This window comes from Physeter macrocephalus, chromosome 8 (genome assembly GCF_002837175.3).
Source record: "Physeter macrocephalus isolate SW-GA chromosome 8, ASM283717v5, whole genome shotgun sequence".
NCBI classification, from domain to species: Eukaryota; Metazoa; Chordata; class Mammalia; order Artiodactyla; family Physeteridae; genus Physeter; species Physeter macrocephalus.
Genome location: NC_041221.1, coordinates 73561457 through 73588254, shown reverse-complemented (window position 1 = coordinate 73588254; position 26798 = coordinate 73561457). Strand labels below are relative to the sequence as shown.

General features: G+C 40.5%; 1 protein-coding gene across 2 annotated transcripts in view; it reads left to right on the top strand.

The window, feature by feature from the left end:
* Positions 1–26798, top strand: part of MRPS27 (mitochondrial ribosomal protein S27) — a 94726-nt gene that overhangs the window by 58458 nt on the left and 9470 nt on the right. For both annotated transcript variants that reach the window (XM_028492965.2, XM_024119703.3), the window contains exons 5-8: positions 14177–14291; positions 17772–17850; positions 20882–20997; positions 24714–24816. In XM_028492965.2, the coding sequence (XP_028348766.1) occupies positions 14177–14291; positions 17772–17850; positions 20882–20997; positions 24714–24816 (413 nt within the window). The remainder of the gene's footprint in view (positions 1–14176; positions 14292–17771; positions 17851–20881; positions 20998–24713; positions 24817–26798) is intronic.

The window sequence follows — 26798 nt, the reverse complement described above, 5'->3', positions numbered from 1 at the left end:
AGGTGATGTGTATATGGTGGGATTGGAAGGCAGTCCTCTATTATGAGCTCCTTCTGGAAAACTAAACGATTAATTCCAACAAGTACTGTTCCCAATTAGACCAACTGAAAGCAGCACTCAACAAAAAGCGTCTACAGAAACACAAAACAGAAAACGCATAGTGAACAGAAAATGCATAATCTTCCATCTGGATACAAGACCACATGTTTCTTTGATGACCAGGCAAAAACGGTTACAGCTTGGTTGGGAAGTTCTGATTGATCCGCCGTGTTCACCAGACATTGCACCTTCGAATTTCCATTTATTTTGGTCTTTACAAAATTCTCTTAATGGAAAAAATTTCAGTTCCCTGGAAGACTGTGAAAGGCATCTGTTCTTAAAAAGTGAGAAGGTGCTGTGACTGATCAAACACGTCAAAAGTGGTTTGCGAAGTTTTGTGCTGGAGGTCTCTCGCTGGATGATGCTCTGTGGGCGAGTGGACCAGTTGGAGTTGATAGCGATCAAATCGAGACATTAATTGAGAACAATCAACGTTATACCACTCGGAAGATAGCCGACATACCCAAAATAACCAAATCAAGCACCGAAAATCATTTGCACCAGCTTGGTTATGTGAATCGCTTTGATGTTCAGGTTCCACATAAGTTAAGTGGAAAAAAACCTTCTTGACCATATTTCTGCATGCAATTCTCTACTTAAACATAATGAAAACATGCCATTTTTAAAACAAATTGTGACGGGCGATGAAAAGTGGTTGCTGTACAATAATGTGGAACGGAAGAGATGGTGGGGCAAGTGAAATGAACCACCACCAACCACACCAAAGGCTGGCAGTCTTCATCCAAAGAAGGTGATGTGTATATGGTGGGATTGGAAGGCAGTCCTCTATTATGAGCTCCTTCTGGAAAACTAAACGATTAATTCCAACAAGTACTGTTCCCAATTAGACCAACTGAAAGCAGCACTCAACAAAAAGCGTCTACAGAAACACAAAACAGAAAACGCATAGTTTGGGAAGATGGAGTTATGAAGTTGCCTGAAAAAATGGCAGAAGGTAGTGGAACAAAAGGGTGAATATGGTTGTTCAATAAAGTTCTTGGTGAAAATGAAAAATGTGTTTTTAATTATTACTTAAAAACTGAAAGCACTTTTTGGCCAACCAAATACTTCAGGTATTGCTAATAAATTAGACTTTCCTAAGGTTGCGTGGGATTATGGAAAAATCCTAGAAGTGATCAAATTCTGTGGTCACTATAGCAACAGCTTACTCCATCTTTCTCTCCTTTTTTGAGCCTATCTTAACACAGGATTCTAAAACACAAGTTAATAGTGGTTAGTTATACGTATCCACACTTTTTCTTTTCAACGTGAGAAAAACTGTTGTGTTTTTCGTAGATATCCCATTAACTCCGTGGCCCTTTACTGTCATGTGTCTGTCGTCAGCTGCCTTGTCCAAGTTGTCTGAAGGGGCTGATGGCACCATTGGGTTGGGGGCAGGAATGGGAGCTTTCAGCCTTAAACTCTTTCTTGGCTGCCCGATGGTAGAAAAGTGATGGAAAAGAGGGTTCTTGGCTGCTTGGAGGGTGGGAGCGGGCAAAGGTTGCAGGTTGGGCAGTGGCTTGTTTAGTGGCAAATGGGTTGCCTTGTTGCTCTTTTCCTTATTTCCTAGGCTTAGATGGGTGGCATGTCCTACGTAGATACTCTTTCCTTCCTCTGAGATTCTACCCCACACACAGATCTGAGCCATAAGCGTACTTGGCAGCTCTCTTCAGAGTGGTTTGGTTTATCTTCATTAGGTGTCTGTACTTCTTAGTTGTTGGCTCCAGCCACAGGCTGCTGGGCACTGAGCAGACAGAGGACTCAAAGCATAAACTCTACTGTGCTGTAACCCTGCGTCGCCAAGCTTGTGAAAACCAGTCCAAGGGCCCGAGAGCACTAATGGGTAAATTAACTCCTCGTTAGGTCATTTCCCAACTCCCTTCTTTGGGAGAAGGGAGCCTGGACCTTTTTCTCTGATAAATAAGATCAGAAACCCTGCTACCAGTCATCAGACTGACTGGCACACCCTGTACTGGCTGGCTTTGAGCCTTTGGGATTGTGAAAAGCCTCTCTGTTCTCTCCTCTGGTTCACCTTCCAGCGCCTCCTTTGAGACCGCGTCTAGAGGAGTGAGGGGTAGGGGACTCTTCGCTTTCTTACTGAGACCGTCCTTCCCCTTCTGTTCCATCCCTGTTGGCTAGTGGCAGTCAGGTGTTCGCTGCACAGGTGCCCAGCACCGTGCAAGTCACATCCTGTGTGGAGAAAAGTAGTCCTAAGAGCTCACATTTAACTCAGCGGCCCTCAGCATGTGGCTGCCGTCAGCCACCCTGTCCAGGTTGCCTGAAAGCGCCGTTGCAGCCATTGCACTGAGCACATCACATGTCTTCTCTCTCCAGCCTGAATTTCAATCCAGCGTTGTACCACACAAGTGGGAACAACTTTTACCCACATTCTACAAATTAGGATCCTGAGGTTTTAGAGTCAGTTTCCTGGGGGTATAACACAGAAGTGAGGTCCATCTGCTGCCAGATCTTGTCTCTACTTCTCTACTACCAAAAGCAGTTCTGCCCCAGGCCTTAGCCTCAGGAAGGACACACTTGAGGCAGCGAGTAAGCAGTACCAGACAGAATGCCATCAAGTGCTATATCAAGTAGGCCATAACAGTAATATTTCTTGTTTGTGTGCATATTTCTACTCTGCTTGGTTCCAAAAAGGATTAAAAGTTGTCAAAATACTGAACCCAATTCTCCTTTGATTTTCATAGTAACCCAGTGATAAAGGCATTATCACCTTTATTTTACAGATGACAAAACTGATGCTCAGGTTGATTTAACCAGTCAGTCAGTGAGTCAGGGCTGGGCTCCAGTCAGATGCAGAGCAGCAATCACCTTGTCAGGGATGTTCCTGGTGACAATGCTGATTAGTTTCCACAGGAAAAGTAGCATCCTAGCCTCCCTCATGTCTCAGATAGCAGAAATTTTGTTGTTTCTGTCCCTACCCTTCTATCCCTAGACAAGCACGCATTACTATGGTTTGGCTCAGTTCTCTATCAGACAGGCCCTTGAATACAGAGTTAAAAGGCATATGTACCCTAAAGTACTCAACACAGGACACATCCCTAAGTAATAAAGGTATAAAAACATGCCTGAGGGTGATGGCCACCAACTTTCCTCCTCTGGAAAGTGAGAGGAGGAAGGTACAACTTTATATCTGTAATATTTTATTTTTAAAATATATTCAAAGAAAACAAAAAAGATTATTGGGAAGAGGAGAGACATTGAATTTACTTTTCTACTGAGAGCTGATTTTTAGCAAATTGAGTACCAGAGTGTTATGAAATAATCAGTGTTGTATAAATGAGGAATTATATTATAATGCTTCTGAATTACCCTTCTATGCTTGCTTTAGATGCTCACAAAATACTTGGTTTTTGATAATCCCAATCTAACCTCATTGAAGGCAAGAAGTATATTTGCTTATCTTTGTCACTTAGTGTCCCGCAGAATATCCCGATTCATAGTAGGCTGATGAATGATCACATGCAGAAGAGAGCAGCTTTGTCCTCACCACATGCTCCATTCTGTTGGAATAAGTGATTCCGTATAGGTACCGTAGCAGAACTATTCTCTCTAGTTTAACATTCAACTTTTCCTTAATTGTTCTCTGTTTAAAAAAAAAAAGTTTTTTTTTTAACTAGCTCCCTTGCTTTTTTGCCTAAAGTTAGTGAAGGAAAAATTGTGCCTGTTCACTGAAGGCTGCATGCATTGTAGGAGCCGGGTACACGTGGATAGCCTACAGCTACTGCAGGTGAAATTGCACTTGATGTGCATTCATAAAGGACGAGCTCCTGCTCCTTCCAGCTCACTGTAATTGTTCCACAGATGAGCTAATGGCATTTAGGAAGCTAGGGAAGCAAAGGTATTTTCATAGCTTGTTTCTCTCTCCTCTCCCACAAAACATGGCCACGATCTGACACACGATCAATGGGCGCAGCCCTTTTTAGGATGCAGGAGATGCTTCCCTGTGTCTGTGGCTCACAATGGCAAACAATAGAGACTTCTGCGATGATATTTTGCCTCCCTGGTGTTCAAACTTCTTCAGTTAAGCCTGTCTGGAATCTATTTAAATGTTATCCATCAAAGCTTTTCTTTTTTTTTTTTTAATAAAAGGGGGAGCGAACGTGGAACCAGAGGGAAGACTGTATCTTTGCCAAGATGCTCTCTCCTCTCCTTGTGACTCACCCTTAGAAAAGCAGAGAGGGACTTTGGAAAGCTGCCTGCAGTCACACTGAGACAGCTCTCCTGGCACTTTCAGACATTTTAAAAATTTTCTTAAGCAATAAAAGATGTTTTTCAAATCGTTCATTCCCTCCTTCTGGGCCATCCTAACAGCTTTTGTTTAGCTGTAGCATGGCGGTTGTATGGAAGTCTTGCCAGCCAGAATAGACGAACCCAGGCCTTTGTTTTTGGAGTATTACTAAGGAATTAGCTCTTCCCTGTTTAAAATTGGTCATCATTCTTTCTTAAATGATTGTTATCATGTTGCATTTGGTCATTCTTAAGAATTTTCTTAGTATATTGTGATGTACAATTTCAAGTATTCAGCTATTAAAAAGTTTGGTTTTAGTATGGGGGTGCTAGCTTGAGCTAAATAGAGGAGCTGCTTATTAAATGTAGGCAGTCTGGTTTTTACCAGTTGGCAGCACAGGAAAGAAAGGACATCTTAATTCTCTTACCTTCATATATAAAGAAGGATGTTTTGGTAATTGGTAAATTAAAGCTTCCAGAAAACCAGTTAGACTAACAAATCTAATCCTCAGTTTTCAAATTTCTTTCCCTTTTAGCTACAAAAAATGATTATGTCCTTTTATGGTTCCAGAAACTGGAAAGTAATTTCTTTATATCCCTGTGACCACTCCCATATCACTCCCCCATTTTTGAAGGGTTCAACCATCTCTGCTCTAAGAATTGCCACTTAACAGGGGTTTGATACCAAAAATAAGTAAGTTATGGTGGTGAACTATTTGGATGTTTATGCCTGCTTAGCAATAATTTAAGGAGTAAAAGAAGGTAGCAAGATACAGAAACAATTTGTGTTTTATAGGAAAGTTACTTTGGATGGCTGACTCTTAGATATAAATTGAATACAATGAAGTATTCATTTGAGTAGAAAATCCTTTACTTAGGGAGGGATCAGTTGCTGAAATTTTTATTATCTTACAAAACTTGATCTCCAATTAAAATCTACTTTTAAGGACCTTGAATTTAATTTAGTGATTGTATCATTTCATCTTGAAATTTTAGATGCCAGTTTGTGAGGTCTCCTGTCCCCATAATAGTCTATGTAGACCGCCCAAGCTGGGTGAAATGATATTCACCTGACTGCAGAATGAGGCTCCTGGAATAGAGTAGAATCAGATGTGGACTGAATGGTAGCTTTTATCTTTGAGTCTCTGTTCTCTTATTTGTATCACTACCATTTTTCTAGTTTAAACAGAGATGTGTAAATGTATGATGTTTTAATGAATGGATTAGGCTTATTATTCTTCAGTCATTAAACATGGGAGCTGGAAGGAGTTTCAGGGGTCTGGTCTAGTTGAGTTCCAGTGTATTTTGTTTGACCCATACAATATGTTTTCAAAAACAGTATAACTAGGCAGCTACTTTGCTTGATAATAATACAAGTAGCTTTGTACCTGTTGTCTTACATGATTCTTCATGCATTTATATTAACTGACTGGCCCCTGAAGACATTTGAGTGTATGATCTAGATAATCCTACCTTTTCATTTTACAGTTGTAGAAACAAGGATCGAGTGACTACAAAGTCAAACGGCTAATTCAGGGCAATTCCAAAACTGTTTCACCGCCTGAGTTGTTTTTCTTTGTTTGTTTCTTTGTTTTTAGTAGGTTAGAGATCTTTGTCAAACTGCAGAGATGTTTCTTAAAGATGTCTTACAAATAAAAGAATTGAAAGGCAGTGGTGGAATAGTAAGAGTAAACAGTCTAGTTTACAGTTTAGGTCCTGGAGTTATCTTGCTTATCTTGGATAAATCATTTCATCTCATTGGACACCAAGATTCCTCATCCATAAAGTAAAGGAATTAGACTAGACGATTTCACATCACCCAGTACAGGGCTTGGTAAGTAGTGACTTCTCAATAAATAGATTAATGAACAGTGGTTATTGAAGGTCCCTACCAGCACTAAACTATAGATTCTCTAATTCTGTATGAACTTTTTTTCCTTCTCCATCCCCAATTTACTTGGCCTAGATGGCTTTCAGAGTCTCTTCCAATGTTGAGAGGAGTCTAAGTTTTTTGATTTAGAACTTGTTAGGGGAGGTCTTTGAACCCATGTGCTCTATCGTCTATTCTCCTGTTTTTGGTTTCACTCTCCCATCAGCTTGTCTGTTCCCTGAACTTACTGCACTGCAAAATCCATGTATCCTTTTATGTATGATGGGAAGGAGGCAGCAGGGGGCAGAAGTGAGGAGTAGGTGGCTTTCCAGAATGACCACATATTATTTCACATTCTCTGCCGTCTCTGATCTCCTCCTGCCTTGCACAAAAAAGGTAGCGTTTCCTCCTGGCTTGGTCTGTTTATAGGCAGGATAATACTTCAAAACCGGAAGTGGATTCGCGTTTCAAATATAAATAATACTAATGAGTTTCAACATACATTATTGGTATTTATACAGTCTTAGCAGGCCTAGTCACTATTGCTGAATCATCAAACACCTACTGTTGTAGGTCACAAAAAGAAAACTTGTCCCCTGCCTTTTAAGAGCTTAAAGCCTTAATAATGAAGTCAGTAGAGTTACAGAAATAGAAACTAGCTATGAACTTGGGTTGTATAACTGGAAGTAAATCCAATCTTACCTTTTGCTATAAACAGAATCCTTTGAGATTCAACTTTTCCATGTGTTAGAGAATCAAAATGTTTAAAACACTGTGATGCTTTTCTTCTTTATTAAAAAAAAAAAAAAAGATCTGATTCTTAAGAAGTCCAGATTAGTGCTGAGCTTCTCTTCCATCAGAAATACCCCAAAAGAGACCCATAATCTCACACACAAAAACACATATAAATCCGCTCAACACCAGCTTAACTCTTCCCTGCTTTTATGCTGGTGTGCTTCGTCCCCTGGGCCAGTCCTCTGCCTGCTCATTTCTTTTGTGGCAGACTTATAATCCCGACAACTTCACTAAGCCTAGAATACTCCAGAAATCCGAAATGCTATTCCTTTGTCTTCCTCCTTTTTCTTTCACACCTCCCCCTTCCTCAGAACTCTTCAGATATATAGCCTACCCCTGGTTAATTAATATATGTGATTTTCCTGCCTTAGTCCTCATATTTTTTATGATTTTGCAGAAATTATGTCTGAAGTTCCTAGCCAAAACTTTAGAAGACATCAGGAAATGTTGGCGTCTTTTTGAAACATTTATGGCTCATAGATTTCCTACTGAAAACCAAAAATATTTCCCTTATCTCTGCCCGACCCAAGCCAGTTCCCACAACTCTATGTGTTTTTATAAATAGGACTGGTTCCAAAATCCAGTTTTTCTCAGCTTCCTGCTGTCCTGAGCTGAAGGCCCTCTTCCTTTAGCCTCACCTTGCCCTCCACCATCTCTCAGGCATGAAGCTAACCTGTGTATCCACCTTGCAAGTGGCTGGAGAAGCCCCACCAGGCACTTCCGGGTGCAATTTCACTGACAGATCAGTTGTTGGCTACAAAGACAGACGTTTTATGCTTTTAGGACCATCGCCAGGAGGGCACCTCAGCAATCACTGTAAATACTTTTTTCTTCTCCAGTTCTCCCCACAAATAATCCTTCCCTGTTATCCACATGCATCACCTTTTGGAGGCTGACAAAAATAGTAGGCTTCAGACAAAGAACAATTGGCTTCATCTGACTGGCTCCCGTGCTTTATATATTTACCATGAGAGAGGAGCCGCAGAGCATAGAGTCAGTCTATAGGTTTTTTTCTTTCTGTATCTGAAGGGAGAGGTGTCATCTTTAAGATTGTTTGAAACTAGAGGAAACTGGGCAGACCAGCAGGGTTAGACTACAGACCATCTGGCACAGGGGAGCTCCTTAGTAAGTGTTTTCTTAGTGAATGAAAAATGTGTCCCCTATATTGAGAGACGTTGATCTGGCTAAACAATAGCCAGATCAGAGAGAAGACAGAATAGTTTGGGGATATATGTCCTACTTGTCCTTGCTTGTTTTCTAGTCCATGAATGGATATGGAAAACAGAGTATTTCTCCTAGAGTAGTTTCTTGGATGTGAAATGTTATTTCATTATACCAGGTGAAATGCTGGTGACCTCAGTTTTAAGCCCAGGGTATGACAAATTTAGACTTTGACTTTGATATCTAGCAAGTCCCTCTGTTTTCCATCTTCACTTTAAAATGTGTTATTATGCTGCATTTATTTAGCACTTCACATTTGTAAAATTCTATGCCTGTGTTATTCTCTACCAAAAAATCCACTTACTTGTTACCCTTATTAGAGTGGCAAACAGGGATACCAAATGTCTCATGGCTGTGTATAGAACTCAGAGAAAACTACTTGTAAACTGGATTTTAATTTTTTCAAGTTCTATTTTGGAAATTGGCAGAATGTAAATTACAGTTGAACTGAAATTATAGTTTTATTACCTTATTTGCTTTTCCTCTTATAAAATTAATAACTCTAGGTTCGAAAGAATCTCGAGGAGGTTATCTGTATAAAATTTGCTCAAATTAAGCAGCAAACCCTGGAGAGGTTGATTCTAAAGGAGGCATTAGGAATTTTTAGGGGTGATAGAACTGTTCTTATAGCTTGACTGTGGTGGTGGTTACACAACTGGATGCATTTGTCAAAATTCACAGACAGATTCACTGAAAAGTGTGAATTTTACTGTTTGTATATCTTTGTAAACCTGTTTTTTAAAAAAGAAAAAAGCATTAGAACTTTAAAAAAAAAAAAAGACATTTTTATCTGCCTAAGAGGTAGATAATGAATTCATTGGGAATGTACAAGCCCAAACTTGGGCATTTGCGGGGGCCATGTTTTAAAAGGAGGGGATTCTTGCTCTTGGCGCATCACGTAGTGCACACGGAGGACTTATTTGTTGAAAAGTTAAAATTACCTTGGGCTTCCCTGGTGGCGCAGTGGTTAAGAATCTGCCTGCCAATGCAGGGGACATGGGTTCGAGCCCTGGTCCGGGAAGATCCCACATGCCGCGGAGCAACTAAGCCCATGCGCCGCAACTACTGAGCCTGCGCTCTAGAGCCCGTGCTCCGGCAACAAGAGAAGCCACCGCAATGAGAAGCCCGCGCACCGCAACGAAGAGTAGCACCCGCTCACCACAACTAGAGAAAGCCCGTGCGCAGCAACGAAGACCCAACGCAGCCAATCAATCAATAAAATAAAATAAATTATTTTTTTAAAAAAGGTTAAAATTACCTGAAGTTCCCCTATAAAAGTAAGAATCTGGGATCTCAAGCAAGAAAGTGGTTTTAATCTAGGATACTGATGTCTTTATTATCAGTTCCTATATTAGACTCCTATATTAGCCCCCTTTTTCAAACACTTGACAAAGATATAATAGTCATTAGAAAATTATTGCATCAGAACTTGGTTTTATTTGTGGTAGTTGGGGGCAACTAATAATTGATGAAAGCAGAATTTCCAGCAGGATGCAAAAGAAAGTAATTATCCTTGTAGAATAAGAAAGTGCATTGCCATGACTGAATCAGATTCTGGTTTGAATAATCACATGACACCCTCTTGCTCTTTGGTTCTAGTTGCAGGGAAGTGCTCAAACCTTTCAATAAGTGCCCACTTTGCTTCATTGATAAGGCTCCCCGTCCGCACTACAGACTCTGAAACCAGCTGTGTTTTCTTCTTGTCCTCTTACCCCAGCCCCTCACCCATCTCCACGTCTACCTAGCTCGGGGGCTGAGGTTTCCATCTGTAAAGCCTGTTGCTGCAGGATACAGAATTCACTCGGAAGGAGGGAAAGCTGCACGTGTGTGTTTAAGGATGGTGGCTCTCATAATCAGATAAATGTTGTGGAAAGCTTGCTCATTCATATGGAAGAGCCAGCGCTGCAGCTAAACGGTGGAGCCGCTGAGCTCCAGGCTCTGGCATCTGTGCATTAGCCCTGCTCAGTCAGGAGCGCTTTTATTTGTGATACTGAAATAGCTGAGGAGCATCACCACTTTTGCCTTCAACAGTAACCTTTGGTTGAACCCATGGAAAAAAGGCTGTATCGCTTTTTTTTTTTTAATGCAATGATGAAATTGGTCACAAATAGGAAATCCCATGTGACTTCTACACACAATGAGGTACCTCCTATGTAATCATAGTAAGTCTCTGTTGTTTTACTTTTCACTCTTGACTTCCTTTATATAACTGCTCTTCCCTTCTAAGATATCTCAAAGGTATCAAAGACTTTTGCCCCATGTCATGCATCCTGTGATTCTGCTCTCCTTCCTTCCTGGTGACATCAGTCTTGAATGAACAGTAGTGCTGGTGAATGCCCTGAAAAGCCTGGAATGTAACCTGATTTTTGAGGAGAGGAAGCTTCTCAGTTCCCACCGTTTGACTTGCCTGGGCAAGTTCTGTCTTCACCTGGGAACCCCACTTAGCACTGTGGACAGAGTTATCTTCAGCCATAGGATACCAGCTTTGGGAACTAGTAAAGCCGGAGCTGAAGAGCACACTTCATTCTCTCCTTCTCCTTCTTGTGCCCCTCCTTCCTTCCAAGAAAACACTCATGTCCTTAGGATTGTTGTCAAGTTTGCTTCTGTTTTATAAGCGGGAAGCTCAGAATGTCTCTTGCCTTCATGAGCACAAGCATTGTTGGGGTTATTTGGGTTGCATTTGTTTATCTTTTCCACACTCACACGGTTTGCCTAGCTTGGCAGCCTGCTGGCCTGGACAATAATAAAGCTTCTGTCGAGGTGAGCAAACAGCTGATGGCATGGGGCACAGAGGGGACTCCTACAGTAGCTGCCTGTAATCTGCCGGGCTGGTGGTCAGAGTAGGCAAGAACAAAAGCCAGTCTGTTTGCAGGCAATTTGGAAAATCAATGTGTTAGTTGTGTTCTTGTCTCTTTGCCTTTCTCTTGGCTAAAAGGGAGAATGCTGGTCCAGCAGTTTGCAGAATCGTTCCAGGCAAGTACCCATTCCAGAGACTTACCTGCCTGTCATATTTCCACTGGCTGTTCTGAAAAGGGCCCGAGTTTTTCTGTCTGAACTGCTGAAAAAGCCACTGACAGAGAATTCTTAAACTCAACATCCAAAGTTGGACCCTACTATTCCAATGTTTTGAGTGGTTTATATTCTAGATAGTTACTCACATAAGTTGTGTGCTAATTTTTTTTTTTTTTTATGCTGATGAGGGCTTAAAAAGGAGTTTATTTGTTGCCTGGCTAGGAAATGCAAGAATTGCACTTTGAGCAACATATTTCATAATATATGTGTGTTTGCCTCTTATTCCTGAATTGATTTAATATTGTCACTTAGTTGAAAATGTCCTAGTCATGGTTGTGTATCTGGATTATTAGGTTTTACAGAGCGGAGATCACACCAAGTAGCCCTGTTCCAGGATGGGAGAGGGAGTGAACTTAGTAAAGACCCATGCGAGTCTGTTGACACATCTTTCAAAGGACAGCCGTGCAGGTGATTATATTAGTCATGTGAAGTCTTGAGTTACTTTCCCTTTAGGCTTCTAAGAAATAAAAGGTGATAAGGAAAGATTTGAGAAGAAAAGACTTTTCTGTTCATCCGTGTGTTAAAATTAGCCTCAGAAGGTTAGCAAATGGCTTTAAACAAATTTTCATTTGCACTTTGAAGGTCTATAACTAGATCCTATCAATCTTTGTTCCTCTTTTTCAAAGCCTAAAAATGGTCGGCGGATTGTGAATAAGAGAAAAGGGTGTTTGGTTGGATGTGGTCATGGTGCTCTTATTTTAAAGTCCATCAAAAAAGAAAAGTAATAACTTTAATGGTCATTGGAGACATCCTAAAGCAGAAGATAAGATTTAAATAATCGTGGGTAAAGGAGATAATTGACATTTTTTGTTTTGTTTTGTGTGTTTGTTTTTCTAAGGAAAAATAGACTAAACCTAACAGCCACTGCTACCTCTAGCATCTAGCAGTGCCCTTTGCATTTTTAGTGTTTATCATGCCCCCCGCCTCCGTGTTATTGTTAAACTGGTTTATATACCTTATTTTTGTAATGAGATTGTAAATGCCCCAAACAGGGAATTTACAATTCTACAATATACATAGAAGTTAACATAATGATCAGTACATTATTGCATTTAATACGTGTTGATTAAAGTTCTTTTTTTATTTGTCAAAAACCTATTGTGTGCCACAAATTGTGTCAGGCACTGAGGAATCAGTGTGGAGCAAGGCAGTCACTGCCCCTACTTACTGCCCAGGGAGCCTACAGGCTAGTGAGAAAGCATCACCATCTTTAGGCAGTACACCTGGTATTTCACTTGACTTTTTTTTTTTTTTTTTTTTTAAATAAAATTAGCTGTTAATTGGCCATTACACTTTAAATCTCAGATTTTTCGGAGTAACAAGGACTGATGCTCAGGTTGCTCAACTGTTGCTTTTAAAATGTGAGGGAAAGCATGAAATACTAAAAGATATAGTTTGTTTCATTTCTATGCAGAGGATCTCATTAGACCTACTATCTAGGGCACTTATACAATGACTTTCTCTGGCTAGGTCACTCTCATCTTAAACATAATTTGACATATTTCTATCCTTCTGCTCTTATCTAAAGAGGTTAATTCTGTAAAGAAAGAGCGAGAGAGACATTTTCCAGCCAAATCTATGGCAGTCAAAAAACTGGGCAGAGCTAGATGACTTTAAATCCACAAAACATCTTCAGATCTTATTTTTGTCAAATCTCTCACCAGATCACTAATAAATAGCCTAAATTAAATACTACTTCTCACTTGTTCTCTTTTTCTCAGCTTTTACTTTGGCAGAGAACCTGTTCAGCAGGAAACTATCCCAATGCCAGATGGCAGGAAATAGCAGGTGGCAGATTGAATAACCAGCCTTTGAAAAACACCAGTATTAGCCTCTAGCCCCGATTCTCAAATATGGCACAAAATTCTTTCACTTTAAGTTTTTGTCTTGCCTTTTGCTTTTAAGAAAACTGTTTGAGTTTTGTGGGGTCCAGGGATTGACTTGCTTCCTGAATGGTCAAAGTGGGGACTTCAGCTGACATGAGATGATGTTTGAGGAACCGTCCCGATCAAAACAGATCAACAGAGGCCTCCTCACACACTCACACCTCTCACCTGAGTGAGAGGTCTCCCCTCTCACTCAGCCTTGTGGCACAGACCCCCAAGAGCCAGGAGAAGCAGCTCCAACCAGTGTGTGCCAACTCAAGGCAAGAGCAGCATTCGAATTCCTTTCCAAGTTCCATTCTTTTGTGGGAATACTGGTACTATTATACACCTCAGCTTGGACTGCTTAGGCCTTTTAAAACCATGTGGGGAACAGTAGGAAGCAAGAGGAGATAGACTGAAGCGCTGGAATAGGGCTGTGAGAAAGCGTGATCACGGATCCTGGAGGGCCTGAATGCTAAATTTTGCTCAATTTTTTTTTCTTTTTTGTCTTCTTTCAGTTCACTGAAGAGTGTCCTAATCTCTCGTAAGTGCCAAAAGAAATAGCAGTATAACTCAAAGCTGATTTTCCTCTAGAATTGTTATGCTATCCTAGTTTTCATTTTTGCTTCATCTGTTTTATTTTAAACTTCTAAAGTATAAGCTTCCACATGTCTTCTAATGAAATGTGTATTTATGTAACACCGTGGTTAGTAGAGTATATTCCTGAAATCATTTTTGTAAATCTCATTTTAAAATAACGTTTTGAATTGGGGGTATAAATAAGGAACAAAATTTTTATATTCTCTTTGTTTATTATTATTTTGCCTTCTTTTTCCCATTTCAGACTTTATAGTGAATGAGTTTTACCCTCAAACTTTTATCAACTGTTGGCCTTTATGACTTTTATGATCACATTGACTACACATCAGGACCTGCTGATGGAATAGGGATTTTGGCATTGACATTTAAGAGTTAACCCCAGTTTTCTCTCTTCTTATGCTTTATTTAGATTTCGACACAGCCCCAACTGCTGGTACCTGAGAGATTGGACTATCCACACCTGGATTAGGCAGTGTCTAAAATATGGTGCACAAGACAAAGCCTTATATACCCTTGTAAATAAGGTGAGTGGTTTCCTGGCATTTGCAGCTTATTCTCCTGAGTTTAGGTGATTTGGTGTTTGTACCATTACAGAACAGCAGAGAATAGTACAAGAAGTAACTTTTAAATTTATTTGCCCTCAGAAAATCTTTTTAGAATGGAGCTGGTATAAATTAACCAACACATTAAAAATAAACATTCTGGTAGCTGTGGCCTTTCCAAGCACAGTGACTTAAAAATGGAGTGGTAAAAGCAAAACATAATCCAATCACAAGAACTTTGTTGGTGGTCGTTTCATTCCTGATCCCTGAGTCTTGGATTTTTTGCCTAGTTCCCTTTGGTAAAGTTTAGAGAAAAAGACATGACCATTTTGCTGGAGTATGATCTCCAGAGCATTCAGATCATCTTACACATTTTTAAGAAGACAGACTTCCTAGCTTATTCAAAACATGTCTTCCTAAGTCCCTGACTCCTCCCCTCAAGCCCCAGAGCCCCTATGATTAGGGTCTTTCTGCATGTTATACTCTACCCAAGGGTTGAGTCTTCATTCCCTTCAGAGTATGAAATAAATACAAAATAAGCAAAAGTTTAGAATGTTATTATTGTGAGTCTCAAGCTACAATCCTAGTTTGACCCTTAACAAGACTTTAACAATATTTCTGTGGAAATGTATTATTTCTGTAGTGTCACTGGACCTTCTATGGTAGACCTCAAAAAGAAATACTAATTTTGGTTTTGGGAGTTCTTGTTCCCATGACTTGGGCCTAATTTAACTTAATATACATTTCAGATAGTTTGTGTGTGAGATGTTGCATTGGGTATGGCATTGTCCCAAAAGAGGAGCAATGTCCTGTCCTTTCCCTCAGAAAGCTTATAATTTAATGAAGTAGATAAGCAGGTTCACTGATAAATCTAATATTAGGCCCCAGGAGAAGGAATGGATTAAATCTTGCTCTTCAGTTCAGACTTTAATGACACAGATCATACTCAAAGAAGAAGATTCCTATGAAAACAAAACAAGAAGTTCTGGAAAGACAAAAAATATCTATCTCATTTTCTACTCTTACTAGTCTTTTAGTGGAAAGAACACCAGACAAGGAGTCAGAAGACCCAAGCTATAACCTCATAAATTCTACCAATTGCTCATAACTTCAGGCAAATAGTAATTTTATTCTTCTAGGTCTTAGTTTTTTCAACTCTTAAGTCAAGTGAGTTGTACTAAATCAGTGATTTCCAACCCTGGCTGCCCGTTAGAATCACACAAGAAGCTTTTAAAACTTATAGATGCTTTTCTCCACCCCCAAGATTCTAATTTAATTGATCTTTCTGGAGCCCAGGCATTGGTATTTTTCTAATTGTTTTTTTAAAAAATAGATTTTATTTTTTTGGAGCAGTTTTGGGTTCACAATAAAATTGAGCAGAAGGTACAGAGATTTCCCACATGTTCCCTGTCCCCACACGTGCACAGCCTCCTGAGTGAGCCATTTGTTACAACTGATGAACCTACATTGATACATAATCACCCAAGGTCCGTAGTTTACATTAGGGTTCACTCTTGATGTTGTACATTCTGTGGGTTTAAACAATGTATAATGACATGTATCTACCATTGTAGTATCATACAGACTAGTTTCACTGCCCTTAAAATCCTCTGCATTCTGCCTTTTCATACCTCATTGGTGTCTTTTTAAAGCTCCCAAGCTGATTCTCATTTGCAGTCAGTCTTGAGAATCACTGACCAGTTGATTTCTAAGGTTCCTTCTGGCTTTAATGATTTATCATTCTAAGATATTTTGTTTTTACCCTGCCTTAGGGATTAGTGCAGATCTGGTTGACTGCTTTGATGAATTTAAACACTGCCCATGAGCTACAGCCTTTAAAGCAATGGATTCTAAACTTTTTTTCCATTTCGGCACATCTGAGGCATTCTGTACAGCCTGCTGGTAATAGTGACTCAGTTCAGCAGTGATTTGCAGCTGGGGTTTAGGGTTATCAGAATTTCTAAGGGGATGGGTATAATTGGAAAAAAAAGAATTCCTCATGTGTTTCTGGTGGTTGGGGCAGGGGGGATGAGCCTACTGAAGTAAGGATTTAAAACAGACACATGACCACAGCCTAGACCATTAGTAGTCAGACTTGATTGTGCGTGCAAGTCACATGGGAGCCACGGCAACTTCAGGCTTCTTGGGTCTTTAAAAACTAGTCTAAGAGACAAGAAATAACAGATGCTGACAAGAATGTGGCAAAAAGGGATCCCTTGTGCATTGTCGGCAGGAATGTAAATTGGTACAGCCAGTATGGGAAACAGTATGAAGGTCCCTCAAGAAATTAAAAATAGAACTACAGTTTGATCCAGCAATCCCACTTCTGGGTATAAATCCAAAGGAGATGAAATGACTATATCAAAGAGATACCTGCACCCCCCATGTTCATTGCAATTGCAGCACTATTCACAATAGCCAAGCCATGGAAACAACCTAAATGTCCATTTACAGATGAATGGATAAAGAAGATGTGGGGTGTGTGTATATGAACATATACATACAATGGAGTAGTTAGCCATAAAAAAGGAGATCCTGCCATTTGAGACTACATGGACAAACCTTAGGGGCATTATGCTAAGTAAAATAAGTCACTCAAAGAAAGACAAATACGTCATGATCTCACTTATATGTGAAATCTAAAAAAGCGGAACTCATAGAAACAGTGTAGAATAATGGATGCCAGGGACTGGGAGGACGGGAGAAATGGGGAGATGTTGGTCAAAGGATACAAACTTCCAGTTGTAAGATGAGTAAGTTCTGAGGATCTAATGTACAGCACAGTGACTGTAGTTAACAGTGCTGTATTGTATACTTGAAAGTTGCCAAGAAAGTAGATCTTAAATGTTCTCACCACTACCACCACCAAAAAAATGGTAATTATGTGAGGCAATGAATGTGTTAACTAGCCTTATTGTAGTAATCATTTTGCAATATATATGTTTGTTAAATTATCATGTTGTACACCTTAAAATTACACAATGTTATATGACAATTATATCTTAATGAAGTTGGAGAAAAAGCACTCTAAGGGCCAGAAAATGCTGCATAATGTGATAATGTGTGCTTCCTCATGGGAGTCCATTTTTGCATTGATATTCATACCTTCTGAAAAGAATCACTGAACCAGTGGAGTATGGTGCTTTGTTATTGTCTTGGTTTGGTTTGGGGTGTTTTATTTTTTTAGTTATGATGAAGTGTTAGAATTGAGCTTTATTTTTCAGACGTCAGTTGTCTTGTATCAGACACCCACTCACAACTTTCTCACCCTGACCAACAGTTCCAGTTACCAAACTGCATGAGTCACAGCTTCTATTTCACCGTCACAGATGCTGTAAAATGATAGTCAGATATTTTAAAGCTAACGGTGGCAAGTTTTTTCCTGAATAATACATAGGCATAAATTATAAACTGAATTAAATGAATATTTTTTCCCTTATCTTACTTTTATTTTCATTACAGGTCCAATATGGTATTTTTCCAGATAACTATACATTTAATTTACTGATGGATCATTTCATAAAGGAAGAAAATTACAAAGGTAAGAAACCAAACCCAGTTCCATTTATAATGGATCTTCAGCTCCCAAAGGGAAGTAAATGTAGGCACTTTTCCTTCTTTTATATCTTAATGACTCTCTACATCACTCTTTCAGTCAGAAATAGGTGCGTAGTTGATTTACCACACCAGTTGGCCAGATAGGAGAATCATATTCAGGTCTTTTTTCCTCTGAGTTTCTCAAGTTTATTTGTTCATGTCTCTTTGGGCAAAGGACAATGAATTTAGTTAAGCAATAACTGAGCTTCCATGGCTAGTTAAGATTATATTAATTCAGCTATTAGCTTGAATTTTTTTAGCACCATTTGCTAACTTTCTTTTATTTAAATCACAGTTGTTATAGCATGTGAAGTGTGTAAATATAAAATCTTATACACTGGAGAGAGTAGTACACTCGCTGTGAAGGAAAGTCATTTCACCTCCCTAGGCTTTTGTTTCCCCATCTCTAAAGTAAGTACATTGGTGAACTCTGAGATCTCTTTACCCCCAAAATCCTCTGACCCCATGGAATTAATTTAAAGTGGCTCTTACCTTCGGCTACAATAAGGGAGGCCAAGGAAAGATGGGGATGTGGCAGACCCTACAGAGCAGTCAGGTGGAGCCCTGCCAGTCTCCAGTGGACAGGGAAGGGCAGTACAGCATGCTTGTGCTTGCAGCTACGCAGACAGTGAAGAAGGAAAGAGGAGGCCATGCCGTTGTGTAAAGACACACACTGGCTTCACCTTCCACCATTTCATCCTCAGGCTTGGTTCTGAGGAGCCATGCCCGTGTTAGGGTAGTCACTACCTCAGGAATGTGGATGTGGACTGGTGGTCACTTATGCTTTTATGACACCTGTGATTCCTGTCATTGGGTTACATCCTCTTGTTCGTGCACACCAGCACCCTCAGCCTTTACCATTGCGTCACTGCCTGGACTCAGTGATTAGGCTGGGGACCTGGGGACCTGGGGACCTGGGACCTCTCTCCTTTCTCTTCTCCGGGTCTCTGCTTTATCTTCTCTCTCAGAAGGCTTGCAGTTGTTGACTGCCTAAAAATATTTGCTGTGCATTATTTTTTGAAATGCTCATTATCCCTTGTCCATTTTAAACATGGACCTCCTAAATTCCACTAAAAGATAATTAGCTTTTGCATGTTTCATCATCTGTTCTCTGTGAACATCAGGATTTAAGAATCCTTATTACTCTATCATTGGAAAATTACGTAGTAGCAGTTTTCTCCCCTCTCTCTTTAAAGGTAATGTTGGAAGGGTAAAAGGAGTTTTGGGTTTGGTTTTTTTCTTTTTCTTTTTCCTTCTAAATTCAGAGTAAATAATATTGAGGATTTTTTAAAATAAAGTTTTGATGAAGATTATTATTGTTTATGGCAAAAATTTAGAAAATGTTATTATACTTTTTATTGCTAAAATAGGAAGTATCAAAGTATATAAATAATTATGGAGGAAAAGGAAATTACTTATACAGATCAACTTAATTTCACTTCCCAAGCTGACTGAAATGAATATAAATTAGAGATAAAATAAATTTGATTTATTTTTCATGTGTAATTTTGGATTCAGTATTGAACAGTTGGCAAAACAGATTTTTTTTAAACTGATTGTAACTTTAACTGTGTTCTTTTAAAATATCGGTTTGTTGGTGAGATGGGAGTGTTGTTTGTTTAATCTCTTCCAGGTTCTTATTTTGCTACTGACTTACTGGGTGACTCCTCCCTGGTCTGCCTGTCTATCTCAGTTTCCCTGTTTGCAAAAAATATATAGAAATTCTCATGTAGAACCATGACAACACACACAATACCAGCTGGCTAGCAACAGCTGCAAATCAGTGCTAACTCTTATGCAACCCTATATGCAAAAATCGGTTAACAGAGCAGCTCAGTCAGTTATTCAGAAACATTTGTTGTGCCTGTGTTATGTGCAGGCACCGTATTTTTTTTTTTTTTTTTTTTTTTTTTTTGCGGCACGCGGGCCTCCCACCGCTGCGGCCTCTCCCGCTGTGGAGCACAGGCTCCGGACGCACAGGCCCAGCGGCCACGGCCCATGGGCCCAGCTGCTCCGCGGCACGCGGGATCCTCCCGGACCAGGGCACGAACCCGCGTCCCCTGCATCGGCAGGTGGACTCCCAACCACCGCGTCACCAGGGAAGCCCAGGCACCGTATTTTAAACCAATATTAACATTCTCTGATTTAACAACAAATACTAAGGGAAAGAAATCGTTTGAATTTGACTTTCTTGCCTTCTGCCTATGTTGTGAAATACTGAGGGAAAATAAATTAGACCTTGCTCAAGGTCTGGTCTCCTATGATCAGCATTCATGTGAAAACAAATATCTTCTATGTTACACTCACGGAATTATAACTCATGAATAAGCATTTCCTTTCCATTCTTTCAATTCTTTTAAATTGAGCCTGATTGTCCTTTTTGTAGTCATCAGTTTTCTGTCTTTGAAATAATACCTGAGATTTAGAATTGTCTCTAGCATTTGTTCTCTTTTGCCCAAACGGAGAAAATTGCAGAACATACAGTGGGGCAGTCAGCCGAGCCCCCTCTTTACTTGTCAGGGTGACCTGGAAAATATACTTGCCTCCTTTCTGTATGCCTTAGCTCTTCCAGCTGATGGACATGATGCCTTAAATTTGCTTCACAGTTTATGAGGCATTTTCATATGTATTATTTTGTTGGACTGTCAACAGTCTTGTGATGTATGTGGGACAAACGGTATTTTAACATCATGAAGCTGATACTGAGAAATTGAGTGGTTTATCTGACATCCTTGAGGACAGTGATACAATAGCACCTGATTCAGTACATAGTAGTGTGTACAATAGAAGCTGAAGACTTGGGAAAGACCTAGTTTATGGAAGAACTAGGACCAGAGCCCACATTTCTTAACTTCTTAATTCTGTTTATTTTTCTATCATGCCCCACTTTTTAAGAGTGTTTATAGTTAAATACAGGTTTGATGATGTTACCTAAAACTAATTAACTCTCATTTTTACTTTGATCTTCTTTCCAGATGCTTTATCCGTGGTTTTTGAGATCATGATGCAAGAAGCTTTTGAGGTTCCCTCCACCCAACTCCTCTCCCTCTACGTTTTATACTACTGCCTGGCAAAGAAGACAGACTTCAGTGTAAGTGATCTACCTTAAAGCAGCAGTGAGAGCCTTAGAAGAAGCAAGCAGTGGCTGCTCAGTAAGGATGTGGGCGGCAGAGGAAACCTCTGCCCTCAGCATCTGGAAAAAGATGCCCGATGTACAGCCCTGTGGCCCCGTACAACCAGGGATGAGTGTTCATCCTGTACATTTTAGGTACTGGGTTCTAACAAAGTGGAATTGGACATTCTTCCACTCGGAAGAATCTCAAGGGAAAGTCCTTATGTACATTCTGAGACTTGAGCTAGGCTAAGTGCACCTCACACGTGCAGAAGTCGGTAATCGATGATCAGTGAGAGCTGGACATGGCATACCAATGAAGCAGTGAGGCAGCCAGCTTCGACCAGGACCTCAGGTATTAAATACTCATTGTTAAATCTGTGTCAGTATTTTCCTAAGGTTGCTCCGGGTCAGTCCAGAAGACTAAGTTTGGGTTTCATCTCTTAGGTTAGGGTATTTAGTCATTGTTTATTGCTATCCTAAGAATAACAACAGTAACAACGACAATAGCTAATACTTAAATGACACTTACTTTACACCAGGCTGTGTTCTTGATGTTTTAAATTTATTAATTCATTTAATCCTCACAACTCCATGCAGTTGAGAAGACTGGGGCACAGAGATGTTACATAATAGCCACCCAGCTAGTAGGTGGTGAAACCAAGCAGCCTGGCCCTACAGTCTGCCCTTAACCTCAAATGTAACACCAAAAAATACTACTTTGGAGAGGAACTGAAAAGATCATCTAGTCTAGCCCCCATTCTAAAAAAAATTATTGTGTGTTTTGTTTTTGTAAGATGAATGTCATAGCCTATGGCATACCTCACGTTCATTAGTTCATTAAATATATATTGAGCAACTACTACATTCCATACATTTCAAGTGCTCCTTATACAGTGGTGAGCAAAAATTTCCTTCTTACAATCTAAGATGAATATAGGCATTTAAAACAAAACAAACACACGAATATAAAATTATGACTATAATGATCACTACAAAGACGTCTTCTGTGAAAAGCCTGTATGGTAGTGAGTTTTTGTTTGTATTTTAAACTTGTTAGGAAAGCCTTCTTCCTTAAGGAAATATTTCTTGAGTTAATATTTAAAGCATGAATAGGAATTAACAGACTGAAGAGAGGAAGAACAATCCAAAAAGAGGAAATGACATGTGCAAAAGTCCTGTGGCAGAAAGAACATGCTGAGCAGAAAGGGGCTGGAAGATGGTAGGAAGATAGTGTAGCTGCCACAGAGAGAATTGTAGGGTGAGATGAGGTTGCAGAAGGTAGGTCATGCTAAGCTGTTTCGTCTGCATTCTAAAAATAGTGAGAAGCCACTGAAAAGTTTTAAGCAGAAGGGGTGGCATGATCAGATTTGTGTATCTGGGCTGTAACATGGGTAGGAGGTTGGATCAGGGCCAGGGTGGTTATGGTCAGAGCACTTAGGAGACTATCATGGTCGTCTGAGCAAGAGTAATGGTAGTGTGGGGACCAGAAAGTGGTGGAGTTACAAAGTAACCGATGACCATATCTAGGAGGCAAAGAGCATGATGAGGAAGGAAGTAGATGTGGAGGCAGGGAGGTGGGGGTGAAGTCTGACCTCCTCAGTTTCCGCCTGGGGTATCTATCTGGATGAAAGGGTTACCGTGTGTTTGCAAAGACTTCTTTTGATGAGGAAGATCATTAATTTGGCTCTGAATGTGTTGCATTTTGAGATACCTTTGAGACAGTCAAGAGATTTCACAAGGGAAATTGGCATCTTAATGGAAAAATCTGGACTGGAGATATAATTTATAAATCCACATGTAAGTGTCTGCAGATGAGCCACAGGCCAAAAGGAGGGTCAGGAGTGTGTTGGAACAGACACTGTGGGAGGAGGTGGTCTGCATGTAGAACGCTCCTCAGAGGGTAGGTGAGACGAGGGCTTTTAGGAAATGCGTTGAACTTAGTGGTGTGAGGGCCATAGAGTAATGGAGCCGGAAACCAAATTGGAGTGGATTGTGGAGTGAGTCCGAGGTGCAGAAAGGAGACGGTGAGCATCGGCAGTGTTTTGAGATGTCTGGCTGTGAAGGGGAGTGGAGGGAGGAGGGAGAGGAGGAGGGTTTGCTTTGTATTAATGGGAGAAGCTGAAGCACGAAATGAGAAAACCTTGAGGACATTGGTAAAACAGCTCCTGATTTAGTCCGTAATAGTACATAGAGTAGAAGTTAAAGGCTTGGAAGAGACCTGATATTTTATGTTAACACATAACTAGCCTTTCATCTAAGCAGCAGTGGTTGTATTTTTCCCAGTCATCCAAAAAATCTCTAACACGTCCACTTGCTTTCATTCATCCTTGTAAAAGTGCTTTGGGAACAATCACCACTGCAGCCACCATCACCACCCCTGCTCGGTTCTAGCACAGCAAGGATGCTGCTCATTTGGCTTTTAGCCCCTGTTGCATCCTGACACTATAGGTCATATTTTTCCCTAAAGAAAAGAAAAAATGCTTCTAAGGCTCCTAATTTATTTTTCCCCGGGCCCCTTTTCATGCAGTTTTTGTGGGGGAAAATCAAACCTCCGAGTGATTTGCTTTCGCAAGGGAAATGACCTGGTCCTTCATTACCAGCTCTCTTGCTTATGTGTGCTGCAGAAGCCCCTGAGGAGGCTTTGCTCTTCTCCCAAGGTTTTTGCTTGTTTCAAAGGTTTAGAAAAACCTTAAGAAATTGCACTTGCATCGCACAAAGGTCATTCCCAATAAAGAGGTTCGGGTGCCCATTAACACCTGGGGTACCCCACTTACATACCTGGCTGCAATTGTAGCTTGCACACTTTGTTCATCCTCTGACCAGTGCAGGGCCACCTGAGCTTTGCGTTCTGTATTTCCAAGCTGGAACAAAGGCTCAGGCCGCTGTGTGCTCCTACCGCAGCAGCACCGAGAAGATCACAGCCCTCGTTGTCTGGGGAGTTGCCAAGGCTCTCCTCAGGCCTGCCTTTACAGTGAGTGCCCCGTCCCTGCTGTTGCTAGTCTGCAGCAGCCTTAGCAATGCTTGTATTTTGCCCCTTCTTTTCGCATGTCTCATAAGGCTTCAATTTTATTCAAGTGTAATTTTGCACCCTGGGTTGAAAGAAATGATTGCCAGGTGTTTCTGATTGCCTAATTGATTTTTGAGAGGCATAAATCTATCTAAAGGCAGCCTAATAGTTATATTTATTTGAACACTGTGAAGTAGAAGGAGTCTTATTGCTGAATTGTTTAAAATTCAAAAAGCTTGCTCTGTCATTTCATAGCAGTGTGAGTACAGGGCTAACAACATGGGTAATCTTTGTTGATTGTCTCGAGGCAATGCTGGTCCAGAGTGTACACTTTATTTTTACTTTGTTTTGCTTTTCTGATCCTAAAAGGAACTCCTACTCACTGCCCCAAATTTGGAAAGTAGTGAAAAGTACAAAGAAGAAAACCAAAATTGCTTGTAATTTCACTGCCCAGAAATCTGTTAACATATTGGGCATTTCTATTCTGTATTTTTCATTAAACATAAATATCTTTTCTTTCCAAAATTAGAATTATAATGTACCTTTAGTTTTGTTATTTTGCTTCTTTTACTTAATGTTATAACATGTTCTTTTTTCCTCTGTGTCATTAAAAATCACATTTTTGCATACAAAATGCATTTATGCATTGCTTGGCTGCACCGTGATCTGGTATGTTCTGTTGCAGTGGGAAGAGGAGAGGAACTTTGGTGCATCCCTGTTACTCCCAGGCCTAAAGCAAAAGAATTCGGTGGGGTGGAGTTCCCAGTTGTACGGCTATGCACTTCTTGGTAAGCTGGAGGTCCTTAACAGACACTGTTCTTCATGGATAGAACTGATGCATTCTTTTACTTCATTATAAAATTATAATTTGATTTAAGTTTGCGAGTGAAATTCCAATACAGCTTTCATTTTTAGACGTAAAACTAGACTTTGATGGCCTTACAGTTATGACCTAAGACAATAAAGCGGGTTCTAAAACCTCCCACCACTGGCAAGGTGAGAATTAGTTCTGATGGCTCTCGATTATATTTAGTATTAATCAGTGTGAGGAAGGGATAAAGAAAGGAAAGTTCTGGCCCTCTTTTGGGAGAACCAGCCAGTAGGATCTTTCCCATTATTAACAAAGATCTTTCTGTCTCTCAAACCTAAAGTCCAGGAGGAAAGAAATTAAGAGTTGGAGTTGAACACATATCCTTGGTATTTTTTTCAGGTGTGAGGGAAGAGAAATTCAGAGAGCACATCTAGCAGCACTTGGGAAAGCAGAGAGGGGCTCACTGGTGCGATGTGACTGTGCCACACACGGGACAGCTAGCTCTGCTTTAGACCCCGGATTGCATGAGAATCAGACAGTCAGGAGGACAAAGCCTTCTGAGAAGCAGCCTCGGCACTTGGGTTGTGTGCAATCTGGGCAAATAACATTCACCCTAAATGTGCATAAAATGTGTCCTGATTTACACAGGTTTATTAAATGCTTGTTATTTCATTATCCTTCCAGTCTCTCTCCTAAGTAGGTAGGCATTTGAGAAAGTCCCTTCTGATCATACATTGTGTCTGCTTACCTTTGTTTTCTGAAAATCATCTAAGTTATAGTAGTTTGACTGCTTTTGGAGTTGATCTTCACCAATAAAATGTAGCGTGGCATTCTCAGATGCTGATTCTGATAGAAACTGACTCAGAGAGAGGACGGGCTGGCAATCAGACTAACAAAAGAGTTGCCCACTCTTTTTAAAAATCATTTTCTCTTTACTTACCATCTACTTTTGATATTGATTTACAAGTTTTTGGCCTTTGCCTTCAGATGAGCACTCAGGACTGTTACACTGCATGAATTGGCCGGGAAGTTGTCAAGGCTAAGAAAATGTACTTTGTTGTTCCTCTTGCTGAGCAGAGGCCCAGGTGTTCTGGGTCTGGGAGCATCAGATCCAAAGCCCTTTGCTCTCACTGTGTCATGTGCTGCGCAGCCTCATTCACCTCCGACAGAAGCAGCTTCCCGGAACGTGACTGCAGCCAGCCCCAAGCATCTTACAGGTCTAAAATTAGCTGTCACCTAATGAGCTTTGTCTATTTGTGTTCCACTACAGCTTTCCCAAATCCTCCTTCCCGGGAAAGATAAGTGAAGGTAGATTTAAGACCTGGCAGCTCAAGGTGACTTTGGTCATCAGTGCAGAAGTTTCTGTACCCCAGGAGTCCAGAGACAGCCCCTCTCCTCACTCGGGGACCTTGCTGCCAGCCATGTTTTAAGCTCCAGTTGTGATTGTTTGAGGTACCAAGAGAAACATTCATGTCCTGAGACCCAAAAGGATGAATGAGGACTATACGATTTAAGTACTGATGAAGCGCAAATAAAGGAAAGGAGAGGAACGTGAGATTTTTTTTTTTCCATAAAGACAGTCAATGAGGTGTTTTGGAGCATTTTGAAAAATGTCAAACATTTCCTGGCAGGGAAAGTTGTCAGACGTTGACAAGATTTCCACTGTAAAAAAGTTGTGGAATTTCTTTTTCAGAGGAAGATTTTTGTTCTTGAAACAAAAGTAGTATTTCAGTTGTTTGACTTGTTTTATAAGGGTAGCTCCACTTAGAGGCAGATATAACAACCTCTGTAGGGACTTCCCCGGTGGTCCAGTGGGTAAGACTCCGCGCTCCCAATGCAAGGGGCCTGGGTTCGATCCCTGGTTGGGGAACTAGATCCCGCATGCATGCCGCAACTAAGAAGTCCACATTGCTGCAACTAAAAGATCCCGCATGCTGCAACTAAAGATCCCGCATGCCA